The 19,112-nt window shown below is 41.4% G+C and overlaps 3 protein-coding genes across 3 annotated transcripts; 2 read left to right on the top strand and 1 right to left on the bottom strand.

Annotated features, from left to right (window-relative positions):
* The first annotated feature begins 4,369 nt into the window (after nt 1-4,369).
* LOC120739973 (Krueppel-like factor 11) lies at nt 4,370-7,941 on the top strand. Its single transcript, XM_040042007.1, has 4 exons — nt 4,370-4,551; nt 5,348-5,644; nt 6,009-6,948; nt 7,163-7,941. Exons 1-4 carry the CDS (start codon nt 4,537-4,539, stop codon nt 7,462-7,464), a joined length of 1,554 nt encoding a protein of 517 aa, XP_039897941.1. The 5' UTR covers nt 4,370-4,536; the 3' UTR covers nt 7,465-7,941.
* Nucleotides 7,942-10,398: 2,457 nt separating this feature from the next.
* dnaaf2 (dynein axonemal assembly factor 2) lies at nt 10,399-12,917 on the top strand. Its single transcript, XM_040042006.1, has 2 exons — nt 10,399-12,414; nt 12,511-12,917. Exons 1-2 carry the CDS (start codon nt 10,657-10,659, stop codon nt 12,889-12,891), a joined length of 2,139 nt encoding a protein of 712 aa, XP_039897940.1. The 5' UTR covers nt 10,399-10,656; the 3' UTR covers nt 12,892-12,917.
* A 111-nt stretch (nt 12,918-13,028) lies between these two features.
* On the bottom strand, nt 13,029-18,165 carry lrr1 (leucine rich repeat protein 1). The gene is made up of 5 exons (XM_040042009.1): nt 17,618-18,165; nt 16,095-16,193; nt 14,671-14,923; nt 13,982-14,456; nt 13,029-13,881 (listed from the first exon to the last, which is right to left on the bottom strand). The coding sequence occupies exons 1-5, from the start codon at nt 17,798-17,800 to the stop codon at nt 13,626-13,628; spliced, it is 1,266 nt and encodes a 421-aa protein (XP_039897943.1). The 5' UTR covers nt 17,801-18,165; the 3' UTR covers nt 13,029-13,625.
* Between the last annotated feature and the right edge of the window lie 947 nt (nt 18,166-19,112).

Here is a 19,112-nt window from a genome sequence, read left to right as displayed (position 1 = left end):
TGGCTGGAGTCCATATCTTAAAAACACAGAGAGCACATAGGATAGTGAGGTTCAACAGAGCATACACTGAATAGACCTGAGCTATTTTCAGACTTACAATGGAGCACAGAAATAGTTTGTAATGTAACTAATGTAGGTGTTAGAAAGTGGGGATGATGAATAGAGCAGCACAGAGAACCGAGTGGCCCGACAGCCGCACAGAACAAAATTCAAAGTGTAATATTTAATAACAACATGGAGCCCAAATCATTAGGCACCACACATCATTAGATCGTCTCCTCTAGGAAAGCTCCTCCAGGGAGCCCTCAAACCTGCCTCCTGTTCCTCATGTTGCCAGGACAACAGACAGCAAGCTTGCAGCACACAAGTCAGTCTCTCATAGCAACAGATTGTCTTCAGAATCCCATTCTGACCAATCAGGAGTCGGCTGCTGGATGAGAACTCCCTGTTGTTGCTCCACTCTTATGTGTAGGAGGAGAGGGGAGGAGTCACATGGTGTGAGGTACACAAAACATCCTTCACTGCAGACTACTACAGGTCATCTGTGGCTGGAAATAAACACCAAAAAATTTCATCAGGAGCAGGAAATAAAATTGGTTTTTCCTCTTTTTCCAATAAAGTTGAGAGCGATTGCATACCAACTGTGATTATTAAGATGAAGATTTCAGTCGTATTTCAGTGCTTTTGCTTTGTTTTGTTTTTGTTTTTTACATTCATGCACACTCAAAGGATTCTTTCAGTGAAGTTCCTTTAGAACTAGTAATTGTGCCAGTAATTGACACAATAACTGGTCATTGTAAAAATTATTAGAACAATTTATTAGACCTCTTCAATTGAAATGATATATTTAATACTAAAAATATAATAATTGTTGTTATCCATGAGCCTTTCAAATGTATTGCTTTACAAAAAAGCAGAAAAAAATAATGATTTGGCTTTTTTAATTAAAATGCCAAATTAAATGTATTTACTTGCATTCCTGAACAGAAACAAAATGTTTTAGTGGTTGAATGTTCTACATGATTCATTTCTCACTTCTCAAAAATGTACAGTTGCTCAAATCTGTGTACAAAAACCTGAATTTTGTTCAATGAATTCAGTAGGATTTATTTTTAAATATATTTTTGACAGATTTCTAAAATATTTGTGTTTTCTTGTTTTTATGACGTGTGGTCTAATGTATCTGTTAAGCACTATACAGCTGCTTCTTAGCCGCTTATCCTGTTCAGGGTTGTGGGGGCAGGGGGGCTGGAGCCTTCCCCAGCTGTCATAGGGCAAAAGGTGGTGTACACCCTAAACAGGTCAGAGTCCATTGGAAGGCCCATTCAAAATAATATTTAAGCTAAAAAAAAACATACATTTACGGACTAAATAGCAACTCTAAAATATACAAAAACACACTTTAATAATTTTTTCTAAAGGAAACATCCATTCTATGTCTTTTGCTTTGTTTTTCAATACACATTTTTCTCATAACTTTGCAAATCTCAACTTCACATATAATAAAGTAAAATAGTGTCTTTATGTCAGTGTGTAATTCATCATTTTCAACACATACTGCAAATGTTCCTTATCAGCCATGTAGTTATGTATTGTGTCCTTTCACCCAGATACCAGTTTGTAGTTATGGTGAAAAGGAGCAACTGCTGGACAGTGTTTCTATGAGCCCACAAAGCACTCTGAGTAGTTTAATATCAGTATTAGCGTGTGTGACTATCAGGAAACCGTGCAAGTGTTGCCAAGGGTTGCAACATTCGAGCTGCAACAATGATCTGCAAACAACAACGTAGCTCTGCAAAGGACAGCAAGAACTACAAACTGGTTGTGCATGTCTGCTTTAACTGGGAGGTAAACAATCTTGCCACATATTTGCAGGCTTCACTTTGAATTCAGGTCCATAAAAATGAATTGAGATCGTGATAAGTTTGTTTATAGTGAAGTTATGAATGCGCACGCCCTCATATTTTAGCAAACAGATGAATAAATTTGGATTAATGTGAGTGATATTTATGATATTTTACATTTTTAGACAAGAAACCCTTCTCTGTGGATGGGTGTCAAAGTTCAGAGGCTCTTAGTGAAATGTGGCCCCTGGTGATATATTTAACCTCACTGGGGCAACTCCCCCATTTCCTGACTCCGGTCCAGGAGTTGCTGAGGTGGGGGGGGGGGTTGGACAGGGGAGTTGTGCATGCAGAGGCCCAGATAGGGCCAGCATAACCTTTCCTCCAGATTCCCTTAAGTAAGATGAAGTGAACTGGCCCACAAACAGGCTGCTGTCGTAAGACCCGGCTGCTTGTCATGCCTGCATGCTAACTGGTTTTCTTAGCAGCTCCTCCCTCTTCCCCTCTCTTCTCTCTAACAGCTGGCAATGAAACTGCATTACCGCAGCTCCAAAGCCCTCAATGCTCCCTGAGGTCATGCTTATGTGAGTCATACCGAGACCAGGCCCTCCTTAGCAGCCATGCGCTGCCAAGGCTGAGCCGACACACCTGCTACTCCCCTCCCTGCTGCAAGCAAGCAGCACCTTAACAGTTAGGTAAACTGTGCTCAGATTCTTATTGTATAAGCACCAATGACTAGAAATAAAATATAAAATACAATGGTGATCATAACAATCACAGTGGACCTGCTATTCCCTTCAAAGTTTGTGATTATACTAAAAATAAAAACAACAACAAAAAAATGCTTTTAAAGCACTGATTTTACTTTTTTTCATATTGTGGTTTCCAGAAGTTTGTTAGAAGTTCTGACACATTTTTCCCCCTTTTGTCCAAATACAGTTGGTGATGATGTAACTAACAGCACATGTAGGTCAGGACCAGTTTGGTTTCTCTTACATGTAGATGTGCTCATACAAATGGTCAGACAATAGGACACAGGAAAAACATGCAGCACACACTTACATAAAGCTTTCAGAACATATTTAGAGTCAGAAGCACAATGCATAACACAGAAAGCCCTTTGCCCTACATACAGGACAAATAAGCATGTACTGCCCTGTGGAGACTTGAATTATTTTAAGCCATAGCATGTCTTCATATGTATGAAGATGTTCAATAAAAATAAAATACCCAATAAGACAAAAGAAGGCTCGGGATTATGACAAAAAACAAAACAGGAAAACATGACTGACAGTGAATTGGTGTGTTTTCCTGGATGGCCTAGTTTACAGTGGAGGGGGAAAAACTGAAACATGGGAGTGATACATTATTTCTGGCAACAAAGTTAAAGATCGCAACAACAAGCTTTAGGAAACTTGGCTGAGTATCATTGTGTTATAAAACGTGAATTTGATACGTAATCAATTGTTTAACAGCTGCAAGAAAACGACATAAACACCTTGAAAAACAGCAGAACAAAACAAAACACACGCGCGCGGGAGACAGAACCCCGCGTTTCGGCAGGCAGTCGTGTTGCATTCAGGTATTGTGGGAAAAGCTGGTAAAAATGACTTCGCTACCTTTCTCAGATAGACCCATTTCCATAAATTCAGTCAAATCAGCTGAGTATAAAGCACAATTAAATCGGTGCTTTTTAAAAGCTTTTTTTTAATATGCCTACTGAAATGTTTTTCTAGATAGTTAACTACAAATTCAAATGTTTGCTTGCTTATGAGCTATTGCAAATGCTTTTCAAAAATAATCAACTAGACATGGACTTTTTGCTGTATTATTCATTCTATTTTAGATTATTTAAAAACATATCGTACAGCATCACAAAAAAGCAGGAAAAAAATACAGTTGAAACTTCATATAAGAGGGTTCACTGCAATTTCTTATTTAATATCAAAAAGAAGAGAGAGATAGCGGCTATTATTTGAATATTTAAAAATGTCTGATGAAATGTTTAGACTGTGAAAGGTAGATCTAATAAAAATAATAATTTTTAATCACCAGTCATCACTTATGAACATTTATTGGCCATTGTTTTTCATTCTTGTCTTATAATATATTACTCTAACATATACTAAAATGAATCCGATTTACCATTCTCCAGGACATACATTGTGCTTAAGCTCCAAATTAATGTTACGTGTGATTTCCGAGAGATTATTCCTACAGCCCATGAATGCAGCATACACTGAAACGACCTTTCGCCTAGTTTGGCGGATAGCAGTTCATCGGGTTTACCCTGACACTGCTGACTCCTGTGACCACGCCCACCAACGACCACGCACCCTGTTTCCTCCAACCGTCCAGCGAGCACGCACTGTTCACGCGCTTTTTGCTCTCCCATTGGCTGAAGCTCTTCACACGCACGCTCGTGATTGGTGGAGTGTTGCCACCCGCCTTTGCGTGTTGTGAGTTTTGTTATTCTTTTTTTTTCCCCTTCCCCCTCCTCCTTTTCACCCCCCACGTTTTACACACACAGCTGAGAGAAAAGGGAGCCAGTCAGAGAAAAGACGACCTCAACCCTATCGGAACAGGCAGCAGCTCTGGCAACCGCCGTCTCTTTGTTCTAAACTGGCTTCAGAAACAAAAACGCGATATCAAAATATTTTATTCCTCAGTGCCATCGCGAAAATTCAACGAAATGGACTCACTCGAGGTAAGGCAATTTTATTAAACTGTCACTTTAGCTTTACGCAACATTTTTGTTTGTTTTCACTTCAATTCTTTTAACGTCCACTTGTTTACTTTGACATTTCAGCACTTACATAAATGAAAAGCTTAATTCGACATTTTTTAAAAAGTATATTTATTATAATTTTTTGTCTAATTAACTTTGCAATAGTGCCACAAAAAACATATTTAACATGAACACTATTTTTAGCATTTTATTCAACCTTAAATAAAATAAGAAAAATAAAAAATATCACGCAACGACACGCGCAACTCTGTCGCTGTCAATTTTTTTTAGTCCGGGTGTATTTCTGTGGAGAATTACTAATATGCTTTGTTTACTGTGAAAAATATATAATAAAAGTTGGAACGTGACAAGCCTACTTCCTGATGCAAACCCGCTTTATGGGGATTTCACATGGCTCATCTCGGCAGCACGTCACTGTTTGGTCTATATTTGGTCATGGGAGGTGTCCAGGCTTCGGGCCAGAGTCAGTGCATGGGGTGGGGTGTAGTCACCAGCACCCTCTCCTTTTTGGCCCGGGAACTTCAGATACAGGAAGAGTGACTGAGCAGATGATAACTGGAAATAGAATTTTTTTTTTTGTTCCATTCGGGTTCATAGAATAAAAAAATGTCTCCTTCTAAGCGCGATCGGAGAAAAGCTGAATAAACATAATGTGGAATAGACGTGGAAAATAGCTTTGTGTGTTTGTACGTGCGTTGTCAGTGACCTGAACACAGAAATGTAATTTAATTTTCTCCCCCCTCTATCCCCCCAGACTGAGAATATGGATGCCTGTCAGGTTAATGTAAAGAGAAGGAGGCATGACAGCGAGCACTCTGACTCTAGTGGATTGGGTTTCGACTGCTCTGGTCTGGAGTACACTGACCTGGAAGCAGCGGAGGCTCTGGTGTGCATGAGCTGTTGGAGCACAGATCTTTTCTTTAGCCGCAAAAAGCCAAAACCAAAGACCTGCAAACCAAGACCCCTAACCCCAGCTTCAGACTCCGGCGACTCCCTCCCACCATCAGAACTTCCAGACCCCCCAAAGGACTTTGTGTCCTTCTCCTCCCTGGTAAGACATATCATATAGCACCAACATATGGGCACCACCACTGCAGCATTTCTTCATCATAGTTTGAACTAAAAGGACTGAAAGGTTTGACCTTGTGATGCATATGTGTTAATGATATGAGGTTGGGGCAGCTGACAATTGCTACAACAAGAAAAACCTTGTTACAGTTAGGTGTTTGACTGTCAGGCAGAGTTCCTTCTTGCAGAGGCAGGGTCATAAAAATCACTGTTTTATAGCTCATTATGATGGTTATTCTTATGTCTTATCTTCTTGCCACCTGTGATGCTTATCACTGCAAATGTAGGTTCTTATGCAACTAGAGACAGTAGATGCACTTTTTAACTCTCTGACTGTCTCTTTGCAGTGTATGACCCCGCCCCACAGTCCCAGCTTTGTTGAAACGTCATCAGGCACTGCGTCGCAGTCAAGTTCTGGCTTGGTCGCATCCACACAGCAACTTGTCCTGGCAACCGTTGCTGAAAAGACCCCCTCTCTCCCCCTCACACAGCCCTGCAAAGCAATGGCGACAAGCGTGATCCGCCACACTGCGGATAGAACCCTCTGCCAGCACCACATTCCAGTGGCCCCCAATCCAGAGAAAGCTAGGGACATGGTAACAGCTACTACAATGGTCTCCCAGCAGCAGGAGCAGCAGTGCATCACAAACACAGAGCAGATAACCACACCTCCATCCCCTCCTGCTTCTCTCATACCTTCAAAAACAGAGCAGCCACCCAGTCCCCCCAAATCCTGTTTGGACAGTGTCCCCACCCTAACTCCTGTCAACAGCCAACCGCAAAATAGCCCACCCTCTCCCCCTGTTCCCACAACTGTGTCCCCTCCTCCAGTTGCAAGCCCTCAAATCATCTGCCAGATGTTCCCTGTCAGCAGCCAATCGGGTATAATCTCAGCCTTCATCCCCAGTGCGGTTCAGACATCCAATTCTGGCATTCGGGCTGCTGCCACACCCATCCTCCCCCAACCCACCTCAGCTAACAACCCCCCTGTCCAGCAGTCCCTGATTGTGGGCTCCTCAGTGCCCCAAGGCACAGTGATGCTGGTCCTCCCTCAGTCATCCGTCTCTCAGGGTACCCACTGCCCTCAGACTGTCATGACCCTGGGCAACACCAAGCTACTACCTCTGGCCCCAGCCCCTGTGTACTTGTCAACAGGACCCAGCAGCACCACAACAGCCACAAAGATGGATTTTTCCCGCAGGAGGAACTATGTCTGCAACTTCCCAGGCTGCAGGAAGACATACTTCAAGAGCTCACACCTCAAAGCTCATCTTCGAACACACACAGGTGGGGGGTTTACTGCCTTCAGAGTTGCTTGTGAGAATGTGGACTGAAAATGAGTGTTGCATCCTGTTTGTAAAACATTCCTTCTCCGACCTTGTTATTCTTGTCGGGAAAGAGAGTGAGCTCATTGTTTTATTGTAAGCCAAGCTCAGTTATGTGTCAAGTTTTTATGACTACAATTTGACTCACTTGTTTTCTTCACTTGGTCCTCCCTTAGGTGAGAAGCCCTTCAGCTGCAGCTGGGACGGGTGTGATAAGAGGTTCGCCCGCTCTGACGAGCTCTCCCGTCACAGGCGTACGCACACTGGCGAGAAGAAGTTTGTGTGTCCCGTGTGTGACCGGCGGTTCATGCGCAGCGATCACCTGACCAAACACGCCCGCCGCCACATGACCACAAAGAAAATTCCCTCCTGGCAGGCTGACGTCAGGAGTTTGAACAAAATGGCCACAGGAAAAATCCCTCCCTCGAAGTCTGGCATTGCAGCGCTAAGCATGCTGGTACCTGTTGGCTCAAACTAAACAATGAACAACCTGCCACCCGACCCACTCCCAAGATACCAGAGGGACACACAGGAAGCAGTCAAGCACATGGGACTGCTGTTCTTTTGAATCATGGGAATGAAAAAGAAATCATGCACTGGACTCTCTTCCTGCTCTACTGCTCATTTGTACACATATTTTCTCTAAAAGATTCTTTGTTTATATAATTGTGATTATATGTATGCACTCTTGCCAAAGCCTTTGTATGAAGTTTTGTCTTATACATTTCACCTTCTGCACCTCTTTGTTTGTGTTGATATTCATGTACGTGTATGTGAATGTGTTGTTTGTTGTACTATGAAATGAATTTGTCACATTTTGGGGGGGATGGGTGAAAAGAAATGTACATATGAATAGTAATCATCAGTACCATAATTATACCTTGATTGTATCTCCCCGTCTACCTTTTCATATTATTTAATACATATTTGTAATAAAAAACAAGGGTAAATGAGTCGTGATTGTGAGTCTTGTGACCTTTCCCGTATTCTAAAAATGAAAAAAAAATCATGTGTGGGATCAAGATGAAGTCAGCAATCTTTCCCAGTCATCTCACGCACAAATACACAAAAGTGGTGCCTGCCCACATCCTGTGTGTGTGTGTGTGTGTCATGCTGACTCCCACTACCGCCACCGCCCTCAACTGAAGCTCACTCATGTTCTTTCAAATGTGCTGACTGGCCTGTGGGTAGCTTCCTGCTGGTTGAATGATTTTTTTCTGGGTGTTATAAAAGCTCTTTTGGCAAATCCATCTGGGGACATCGCGTCCTGTTCATTAGCTCAGAGACAGAGCCAGATGAGTCAGAACAGACAGGCAAGTTGGTTGTTCTGTATTGGAGTTCGTTAGAAGCATATTTGAGCACATTCAGATCTGTCACATGGGAGCAAGGAGGGCACGAGTTACAGCTCTTGCATAATACTCTACTAAGTTCATTATAATGTCCCTGGTGTATTTAGCATATGTGGACTGGTGTTCAGAATAAAGTCACATGCCTGACCTTTTTTCGTGCAAAGTTCTGAGAAACTGTTAGAACTTTATTTTTTTATGAATCATAAAGATGTACTGTCTCTTTGTGATGCCGCTTTCTCTCTCGCACACACGCAGTTTCATAAGCAGTGGTCCCATACCTAGTAACAGTCCACCCCTTCCAATCACACAGTGAGGAACAGGAACTGCTGGGGGTGCGACCAATCACCTCTCTCGCTCGCACACCCGCCCATTTGCCTTACTAACCGATATACTAACTGGCTGAGTTCCACCTGAACTGTGGTCTACGGAGACACCTGCTGGTGGGACTGTGTAATGTTATTGCTTGCAACGATGGAAAAAACACGCCCGGAATATTAAAAAAACAACAACAAAAAAAACAAGAAAACAAGAAAAAAAAAAAGGATATTTCACAAATAGCGGCCTACCCATTATGTCATCATTAACATGATAACATAATGAGTAGAAATTAAAAAGTATACTGTATAGAGTTCAAGGGCAGCCTAATTGATTATTTGTACTATGCATTTTATTCAAATTTATTTGCTTAAAGCTTTAATTAATAGAGTTTGTTTAATTCATAGGTTGTGATTAGGTGGCATGCTCGAATGACGAGATTTTAGGTATTACTGGGAGTTATTGTTGGGACCAATTGTATCTACTATACAATGTCTCCTTAATCACAGTTCCGAACAGATCATATTTTAAAAATGATCAAAATGTTAATTAAGATTTTTCTGAAATGACAGTAAAGACTAAACTATTAAAGGTCAGGAAAACATTTGTTTAAAAAAACTGTAGCAGTGGCATGTTTGTGGAATTTTTCATTGTAGAAGAGAATAGGAAGACAAACCTTGACACACGTAAATGTTGTTTTGTAACCTAAAATAAAATTTTGCAATTTCGTTACGTTGTTACACATTTAAGGTCAGCAGTTTAGTGGAATTTTTTTAATGCAACTTTGAAATGTTTTCTGCAATGCTCTAATACTAAAGTCCATCTGGTGTTTCTTTGATGAAGTCTCTTCCAGTGTGTGTTTTTAGGTAACACCCTGTGCCTATGAACCCTATTCAGAGTCACTCGCTTGCACACAATTTTGTTACAAACCTGAGTTTAAGTGATTTGGGAGTGAATTGGTAGTAATATCAGAAAACATATCTACCATCTCTGACTACCTTCTCTGTCTGATTTGGTGATGTGCAGTACAGGGGACTCTACAGGGAGCGTGTGCTGTCTCCATCCATGTTCACCTTCTACACCTGAGCCTTCCAGTACAACTCCAAGTCGTGCCATGTACAGAAATACTCTTATACTTCCACAGTGGTTGGATAGAGTGGTCTGGCAGGAATCATCAGCTTCTGAATGCAAATAACTTCAGAGAGACGGTGCACATTTCAGCACAAGGACATCAGCACACTGGATGAGTACCAGGGTGTCTACATTGACAACAGGCTGAACTGAAAGAACAGCACAAAGGCTGTTATAAGAAGAGTAGTGTCCACATTGAGTTTCCTAAGGAAGCTGAGGTCCTTCAACATGTACACGTGAAGCAAAATGATGGGAAGGCAGTGCACTTTGCCATAGTTGGAACTTGTGGCATCAACAAACTGAATACACTGATTAAGACAGATATAGAGAGCCTTTGATACCGCATGCTGTCACATTGTGTAACACAGTAATAAAAAGATAATAAAATAATAATGATATTAATATTATTAGCACATTTCATCATGACTTCACCTGCTCTAACAAAATAATTTCCTAAATATGGGATTTAAAAGTGTCTCATATTCTCATTCATATTTCATTTTTTTGGTATTCATTCGTTAAATGACGACATTTATTATTGTTTATTATTGGATTTTAACCTTTAATCCGTAAAAAAAAAAAGAGGGGGGGGGGGGGGGTCTATCAGGCGGTATTTTTGGTTGCGCCGGTCTGTCGTTGCTATAGTTACATCAACACAACTGTTGCTTCCGCTACACTGTCGCTGGACCGTCTATTATTGGACCTAAAGAAGAAAAATATATCGCGTATCTTTCACATTAGTAAGACCAGGTGGTAAATGTGTTTTGAATTTCACCTCTTTATTTTTCCAAAGATTAAAAGTCACGGAAATTTGAGGCCATTTTCTGTCCTCCGAGCTACGTTCAGCTTAGCGCTTCTGTTCTCCCAGTGTCAGCATGGAGCTCGGGGAGAAGCTCAAAGAGCTCAACTTGACAGCGTATGAAGTCGACAGGTTTACGAAAGCTTTCAAAGACGAGAAATTCCGGGAAATGCTCCGGGATTACACCCAAGAAATATCAGACCCCGAGAACAGGAAAATGTACGAAGAAGAGATCAAAATCCTGGAGCAGGAGCGAGGCAACACCGTCGAGTTTATCCACCCGGAACCGTTTAGGGCCATCAAAACCAGCCTGGACGGCAAGCAGAAATGTTTCATCAACATTTGCGCCAGTGATAAAGTTGGGAAGCCTTCATCTAAGTGGGTTGTGTCGGAGAATGGCCGCAGAGGTCAGTGTTGGTCCTTGCCTCACAGTCTGCACCCTGGGAGGCAGGACACAGATCCTAAAGGTAACAAAATGATGATTTATGATGTTGTTTTCCACCCTGACACTACCCGCATGGCAAGCAAAAACAAGAGCTTTCTGGAAATGGTGGACAGTATAGCTATCCAGGGAATCCAGGACACTTTTAAAGTGACTCTGGACAAAAAGAACATGAGAGAAATGAAAACAAAATACAAAGGCACCCCACAGCCCTGTGTTATAAGAAAAGCCATACCTGGATTCAAAGCCAAGGAGTCTTCAGACCCTCCAGACCCCCTTGCCTTTCCATACCCAGATGAAGAAAGACCGAGCACACAATCAAAGCCCACAGAGGCACCAAGAACAACAAAAAACAGTACTGATTCTAAACCTCAAAGCTTACTGAAAAACAGAGAGCCAACCAAGCCGAACTATACAGTAAAGTATCGATCACTTATTGATCTCCAGGACTTTAGATGCTCTAGAGACTCAGCCCAAAGCCCCAGGCCCAAAGAGATTGTGGTGACTGTTGATTTGCCCCTTCTAAAATCTGTCAAAGACACAAGCCTTGAAGTAAACGAGAAGCAACTGCTGTTGGAGACCAAGAAACCAGCCTACAGATTGGAACTACATTTAGCCTACCCCGTGGATGAAGACAAAGGAGAGGCCAAGTTCAACAAACAGAGAGGACAGCTCATCGTCACCCTGCCTGTTCTTCCTCATAATTTGCCTCCTGATTTATTTGAAGGGCCAGCAATGGCCAACAATAAGAGTGTAAGTTGTGATGAGAGCGAGGAGGACAAAAGTGAGGTTGAAGAAGAAGACAAACAGAAAGAGAGGGAAGGGGAGAAGAGGAAGCAGGAGCTACAGACAGGGGCTGAATTAAAGGAAGAAAGACAAACTGAAAATCCCATGCAGGAGAAAGGGGGGGGAAATAGTGAAAAAGAGGAAGACGGAGTTCAAGAGAAAGGAGAACAAATTAGGGAAGAGGCGATCGGTGCAGATGAGGCAAAATGGAAGAAGGGCCAGGAACATGTGGAGGAGGAAACAGTAACTGAAGGTCACGAAGGCAGAAAAGCGCAGGAGGATAAATTAAAAGAGGAGAAGCAATGGGCAAAACAAGGTAATCAGAATGAAGATGAGAAGTCAAGTGAAGGTGGATGCGACAGAGCAGCAGAGGATGATGATACTCTGTGTGAAGCTTTTGCCCTGAAAAGAGGCCCAGTGGCTGATGATGAGGGCCTTGTGATTGAAAATCAGCACATTTTAATCTCCACTGAACAATCCCATGGTGCAATAAGAGAAGAAGATGTAAATCTGGCCTCTAGTTTGGAGGAGGCATCCAAAATGAAAACTTCAGATATCCAAGAGAAGACTGAAAAGAAAAAAGCAAATGTAGCAGGAAAGGCGCAGGTGAGATCAATTGTAAAGTTCAGTTTGTTGGTACAAGTTTCTACAAACTACTGATTTTTCCTTTTCTCTCCTCTTCTTTCATCAATTTTGTGCCAGATGGAACAAGATGCAGCATTTCAGAACCAGACATCCAGTGACGAAGCCAGAAAAACAGCTATGGATGAGTGCGACACTTCTGAGAGGGTTGTGAAGTCCAAGGATACGCATCCAACACGTAACGTGAAGACATCAAGCGGAGGAGAATCGGGCCAGCGGGTCACCTTCTGCTCTGAAGACGTCACTGTAGGCTCAGCAAAGCAGGAAATGGATGAAGATGACCTGCAGACGGAGCAAATCTCACCAGTCTTACAACGTAACAAGCCTCCACCTGTATTACTGAGGGAAATTGATAAGGATGGAAATGAGATAGTAATCAGTGATCATACATCATCAGCTGGGTTCACCTTCCTAAACACTCTAATGTACGAGCTGGACTGATGGTGCTGTGAAGGATGCAGAAACATTGCTCGTAATGTTTAAAAACCTGACGTTCCTTTTTTGCTGATTTCATGCAAACTTGTGACAAAAATGGGGAATAAATCATTTGGATCCAACAGAATAAAGTACTTAAGACATGACAATGAATACTTTTATTTAATCTTTCACATATGTAAAAATTGTGGGTCATTTGCACAGTAAAAAGCACCTCCCTTTGGTTGTTAGTCATTGACCCTGAGGCACTGTTTTCAGGAAATTTATCTAATCTTGTAATTCCCCTGTCTGATGGAAGTAGGTCAGTGGGTGAACCTGCAGTCTCTTTAAACACAAGGAAGGAAAAAAAAAATACTGTTAAGAGACTTGCCAGCAGCACAAGGTTTAGTGCTGCCTGCTATCATAACGTACAGTAAGTGCCACTCTGTTTCAGATGGAGCAAGAGGTAACATATTCATGCTTGTCTCCGACCCCATTTCGATAAACGGAAACTGCCTCAGAACATAAATGTAAGCATATAACAAACAGCTTGAAGCTCTTTTTAAAAACACAACAAACTTAATATTGTCTTTTCACACAAAGGCAGCATAAGGAAACTACGGCAAAGCCATTTACCACTGCAGCTTCCTCTTCACATACTCTTAGACTGTATCCCACAATGCTACCTACTGCAGCGCACACATGCGCGTGCACAGAGGTTTCTAGGCGGCAATGTTTTTCGATCAAATAGGTCTCCGTCCTCATCTGGTTCCTCTCTGGAGGGAGTTGTCTAAGAATTCGGAGTAGCAGGAAAGCGAGCAGAAGTGCTGCTCCACCGGTGCGTCTGTGCCTCCCATGTCATCCACCAGCACAACTGTGTGAGAGACTTGGTGGAGGTTCATGCTCACTGCAGTCTTGATGTAGAAACTGATGCAGATGCGACCGCAGTCACAGGTCTTGGCTATTTTGAGGTCCCGACACAAGTGAGCAGGGATAAGGTGAGGTCCATATGGGATTCTGTAAAGTGACAGAAAGAATAAAGGATTAATGAGTTTTATACTTGCTAGAGAACCACAGTGAGGTCTAAACTGGATGCAGAGCAGCATGTAAATCTAACCTGAGATTGGCCACGGCTCTGGAGGCCAACTCCTGAAGTGGAAGTGGGAATGTAAGCTGCATTTTGTGGTCCAGAGGGTTGGGCTGGATGAATGGATTTCCGAACAAGTCCAGGTTCTCTAGACTCAGCTTGCGGAAGTCACCGGGCAGTACAGCCAGCTGGTTGTGTGCCGCGGACAGGAACCTCAGCTTCGAGAGTCGGCCGATGTGGAACGGCAAACACAGGAGCGCGTTATCGTCCAGTTTAAGGTTCACGAGTTCTCTGAGCTGGCAGAACTGAGCAGGGAGCGTCTGTAAGCGATTCTGGCTGAGGTCCAGGTGTTGGAGGGTCCGCTGGAGGGTGGACAGACAGAGTGCCTCGCTGAAGGCTTCCAGGTGGTTATTGTGAAGGATGAGTTCGGAAAGACAGCTGAGGTCACCGATGGTGGCAGGAAGTTTCTTGATATGGTTGTTACTGAGGTCTAGCTTGCGCAGAGCTGAACAAAAATCAAACAGAAACACCTCAGCTTAGAGAGCAGAGTCTACTCTGACACACAAATTTTCACTTTTTAGGAGTCTGGGGTCTTGAAATGGCTTTTTCCCCATGTGTGACTTGGAGCTACACCCAACTATTTATTATTGGATTTGCATAGACAAGGAGACATGGTACCTTTAACCAACTTGACTCACTTATTTTATTTATCAATTTACCTTTGAGTGAAAGCATTCGCATGTCCACGCGTGACAGTTTGCAGTACGACACCTGCAGCTGCTCCAGGGAGTGAGGGAAGTTGGAGGTGAGTGGGTAATCCTTCTTGGAGACGATGGCGAGCTTCTTCTTGGGCTGCTCTACGTCTCTGGCGCGAACAGGAGTCAGTGTGGACAGAGGAAGGCTGCTCGTGTCACTCCCTCTGTCTGCCAGACGAGCCGCCGAGAGAAAGTTCTTCAAGCTGTTGGAGTCGGCCTAGAGATAGATAAATACAGTTACTCTGGATCAGTGGATTAACAGGAAACAGCAGTTTCACGGCTCCTCAAAGGTCGCTGTGGTGCATGACTAGATTCACTGAAATATCTAACCCAGATTCCCTGACCTAGAATGCTCTGACATACTTCTTTTGAATGAACAGGATGGACTATATGCAGCTGGGAGTGAGAGATTGTCGGTTGGATAGAAAATAGAGGAGTTGGAGACAGGTTTGTGCACCTGTACAGTGCACTGACAGGTAATTTAATCCATTTACTGTAGGAGAAGTAGAATGTTTACAAAACTGTGGCCAAGCAGGTTAACCGAGGTTTGGTTTACACATTTCTCCATGTTTACCTGCTCAATTTAAAAGCCTGTGAGAAGCTGTGTGCTTTCTAAGAGTGTGACGCGTTAAACACCTCGGAGGGCTGTGCAACATAAGAAAAACAAACAATAAGTCATCTAAGCTCTCTGCTATGGCATGAACTGGGGTCGAAACTGACGTGTGTATGTGTGTGTGTGTCTGTGGTTGACAAATGAGTCAGAGAACATAAAGTTCTTTTTCTAGGACAGACAAAGAGAACAACCATTCCAAGGGCCAGCACTACAATGCAAAATTAGACTCTTAGCGAGGTACTTAGTGGGCGGGGAGGGGGCTTTAATACAGTGACATGATCCTATGACAGGGAAGTAAGCTAAGCCTACTTGCTGGCTTGAATTCTGTGTTTATATTCATTCTTCAGTGTTCTCAGAAATCTGAACACCAGCTAAAAGAATAAGGCTAAGACTATTCCAGGCACATCCAACAACAGCCTGTTAATCAAACAAAGTGTCTTCTGTCCTCTGAGTTTTCCTATTACACAGACTCAAACAAGACTGCTTAGACTGCTTGATTTTTCTAATATTACAGTTTAAACATCCTCATAAAATACATCACTCTGCTGTGAGAAATGTAAAAACAATGTAAAAATTACATGTTACAGTCAAACTTTTATTAACTAGCTGACTAAAAGCTCAATAAACAACCATGTAACAGTGGAATTGGACAGTTAGTTAATGCAAAACAATTTGTTTCACTCTTGTAATGTACATACATCTTCTAATTTAATTCAGGGTCTTCAGTTGTATACTCCTTACTAAGACTGCAGTCACGGTGTGCTCTATGTCATACCTTGCTCAAGCAAATGTCAACAGCAGGTTCCTTTAATCTCACAGTGGCCTTTCCTTCCTCCACAAACCAAGTGAAGAACTTCTCTATGTTGCCTTTTAGCTAGAAGAGAAATAAATGGTCAAATTTCAGCGGTGGGAAAAAACATTACACAACTTCAGGGCGGTGGTGCATCAAGCAAGTTAAGACTGGAATACTGAATTTCAACATTCAACAGCTAGGTGACAACAGCTGCAAACGTTTACATCAGAGGCTGACAAAATGAAAACAATATGAGGGTTTCCAGTTTAGGTCACTATTGGAAAAATAATGAATATTTTAAAAGGCAGATCTGATTAACTCCAGCAGTACTTTCCAGTGAGATTTTCCTGATGTTTGTTCTTCAGGTAAATTTGGGATTTTTTTTTTCTTTTTCTTAAATATCATTTAGTGTGTGTGCACAGGAACTAGTGAATTTCTATTTGAAAAATGATCCAATCTTTAACTCACTATGAAAACTGGCCATAGATCAATAAACTAAATGATTAATATATTAGCTGCTGGAGCTTGAAAATGAAAAGAAAAGGTCTGTGTGTTCTCACTGACCAATAAACAGCACAGGCAGTGGTTTTCTGGTATTTGCAAAAAAAAAAAAAAAAAGATTACTGGTATTAAAACTGTCTTAAATGACTTGTTAGGGTGTAATCTGTCAAACACATCTAAAACATATCTCTCATTAATGATATAAATACATTTTGAGTCAAAAATTATGTCATATGTTTTTGGCAAAGTGGCTTTTCTATATCTTTCATTTATCCAGGTAAAAAGTGTCACTGACATTAAAAATGCCTTTTACCAAAACAGGTCTAAACAAGAGGAGAGCAGAAATTGTAACAAATATAACATACTAGTTCTATAAAGATATCGTAGGTGGCCACTATAATACAGAACAGAGTCATAAAGAGAGCAGCAAAACAGGTAATTTCTCTATTTTATATATACCCCCTTACTAAATCCAGTTGACTATAGTCTACTCATCAACTTAAGGAAAGATATTAGATTTTAAAAACACATATAAACATCAGCGATCACTTTTTGGCACAACACCGTAACATTCCAAGTATATTTTACTTTATTAAATAGTCTAAACAATGCTGAGTCGCCGGATCAACTGATAGTTTTCACGATTTAGTAAGTTATTAACTTTTTAGAGCCGTGCCGTTGGGTTTCATTATTTATTTATTTACTTTTCCCCCCCTGAGTGTCTGAAAAGCAAGGCGTGATGGGATAGCGTCACTTCACTTCTCATGCCATCCATGACATAACAAACGGACGCCAGAAGAAGTAAATTACACGTTTCTGGCCTTAAAACGTACTTTGAAAAATTGAGTAAATTAAATAAAATAATTAGCTTTAATCATCTTGTAGTTTGCTTACTTTAGGGACCAAATAAAAACAGACGCACCACACCCAGAGATAAACATTAGCTCCAGACTGAACAGATAGTACTTGCTGTACAATAGCTTTTAAAGTAAGGAGTAAAATACCTTGTACTTTGATCCGGCTCTGTCTTTGGCTGTGCAGATCATCAAGTAGATGTTGCTGCGCTGAGTCGTCTTGTCCAAATGCTTTCCAATGGAGAGCACTGCTCTCGTCCCTTTGCCTCGACTTTTCATCCCAAACGTCGGCAGCATCCGATTCACCACCTCGACATCACACTGGAGCTTCATCGCAATCTCTTAAGTAACAGACTTAAGTCCGGCCTAACGCCGCGTCACAGTGAGCAAATGCTTGAAAAGCATACCAGGTGAAAAACTTCCGTGAGAAAGTTAGGCTAGCTCGAAGCGTTTGTGGTTAGGCTGGCGACACATCCGTGCTCGTTATGGATGTCAACAACAGACCAGCCTTCTTCACAGAGCCGCAGCTGCATTTAAACCGCTGACGAAAAAATGAGCCGGCATCTACCGCGGGGATAGTCACTTGGGTTTTCCTCGCATTAATTTGACTAAGCTACAGAGTTCAGTGAACGTTCTCGGCTGTCAGTTGGTTTGTTAGCTGCCGTTAGCACAAACCTCGCGTGTATAGGGAAGTGACGTCAGGGAGGCGCGAGACCAAGCCCGCGATAAACGTGTACACATTTACACTCACCGACCACTTCATTAGGTACTCCAGTTTGACTTAAGAAGTGCTTTAATTCTTATTTTTTTAGTGTTTTGTACAACAAATTCCTACCCTATGATCAGAATATAAAAGTAAAAATTAAGGCCATCCAAAGTTTTTTCTAATCTTCCAATATGAGTTATTATACTTTTATATTATCTTACTAGTTTTTATTTTGTTTTGACTTTTTGTTTGGGAGTTTGTAGTTTTTATTGTTTGAAAATGTTTAGTTTTACTTGGGTTTTACAAATATTTTATACTTTGATATGAATACTTATTATTTTTACAGATTTGGTATTAATGCCCATATTTATTTATTGTATTACTCCGGCCAAAGTATAACGCAAAATTCCTATAATTTCTAGCGCCTGACTGGTACAGGATCTTTAAGACTAGCTGATATTTTCGGGATTTTAAAAAGCGATCCGCCAGTGTTTAGACACACTAAACATAAACAGATTACTCATGAGTCCTCAATAAGATAATATAAAAATGAATTTAAAAATGGTATTATTGTCACAACAAATCACTGGTTACTTCAGCTTATGTGTTCCTTCCTCCAGTTGTGTGAGTGGCCACTGGTGGACAAACTATGCAACATCAATACTAATAACATATTTATTTGGCCCTTATAAATACTGATACAGATATATCGGCAAATAACTAATATCAGCCTCTCAGATGATAATAATTATAACAAAGATCTCTCTATAACACATATAGGTTATTTTATATAGCCTACTAATGACTTTTTTAGAAAATTATGTAAATGCCTGACATAAAATAAAATGAAATAAAATATTAAGTGGCCTTGTGTTTTTCAAACTACAATTTGTAGTGTGCAAATTTAGAATGGTTTTACATTAAAATTGTAAATTTGTT

This window comes from Simochromis diagramma, unplaced genomic scaffold, assembly GCF_900408965.1.
Source record: "Simochromis diagramma unplaced genomic scaffold, fSimDia1.1 OVJJ01000304.1, whole genome shotgun sequence".
NCBI classification, from domain to species: domain Eukaryota; kingdom Metazoa; phylum Chordata; class Actinopteri; order Cichliformes; family Cichlidae; genus Simochromis; species Simochromis diagramma.
The sequence above is the reverse complement of the archived record's forward strand: the minus strand, read 5'-3'. Positions and strand labels throughout refer to the sequence as shown.

Coding starts and splice junctions, on each gene's coding strand:
- LOC120739973 (XM_040042007.1), top strand. Junction 5,645..6,008: donor TTGTGTCCTTCTCCTCCCTG/GTAAGACATATC, acceptor GTCTCTTTGCAG/TGTATGACCCCGCCCCACAG. Junction 6,949..7,162: donor TCATCTTCGAACACACACAG/GTGGGGGGTTTA, acceptor GTCCTCCCTTAG/GTGAGAAGCCCTTCAGCTGC.
- dnaaf2 (XM_040042006.1), top strand. CDS start 10,657: ATGGAGCTCGGGGAGAAGCTCAAAGAGCTCAACTTGACAGCGTATGAA. Junction 12,415..12,510: donor ATGTAGCAGGAAAGGCGCAG/GTGAGATCAATT, acceptor ATTTTGTGCCAG/ATGGAACAAGATGCAGCATT.
- lrr1 (XM_040042009.1), bottom strand. CDS start 17,800: ATGAAGCTCCAGTGTGATGTCGAGGTGGTGAATCGGATGCTGCCGACG. Junction 16,194..17,617: donor GAGCCGGATCAAAGTACAAG/GTATTTTACTCC, acceptor TTTCTCTTCTAG/CTAAAAGGCAACATAGAGAA. Junction 14,457..14,670: donor GCGAATGCTTTCACTCAAAG/GTAAATTGATAA, acceptor ATTTTTGTTCAG/CTCTGCGCAAGCTAGACCTC.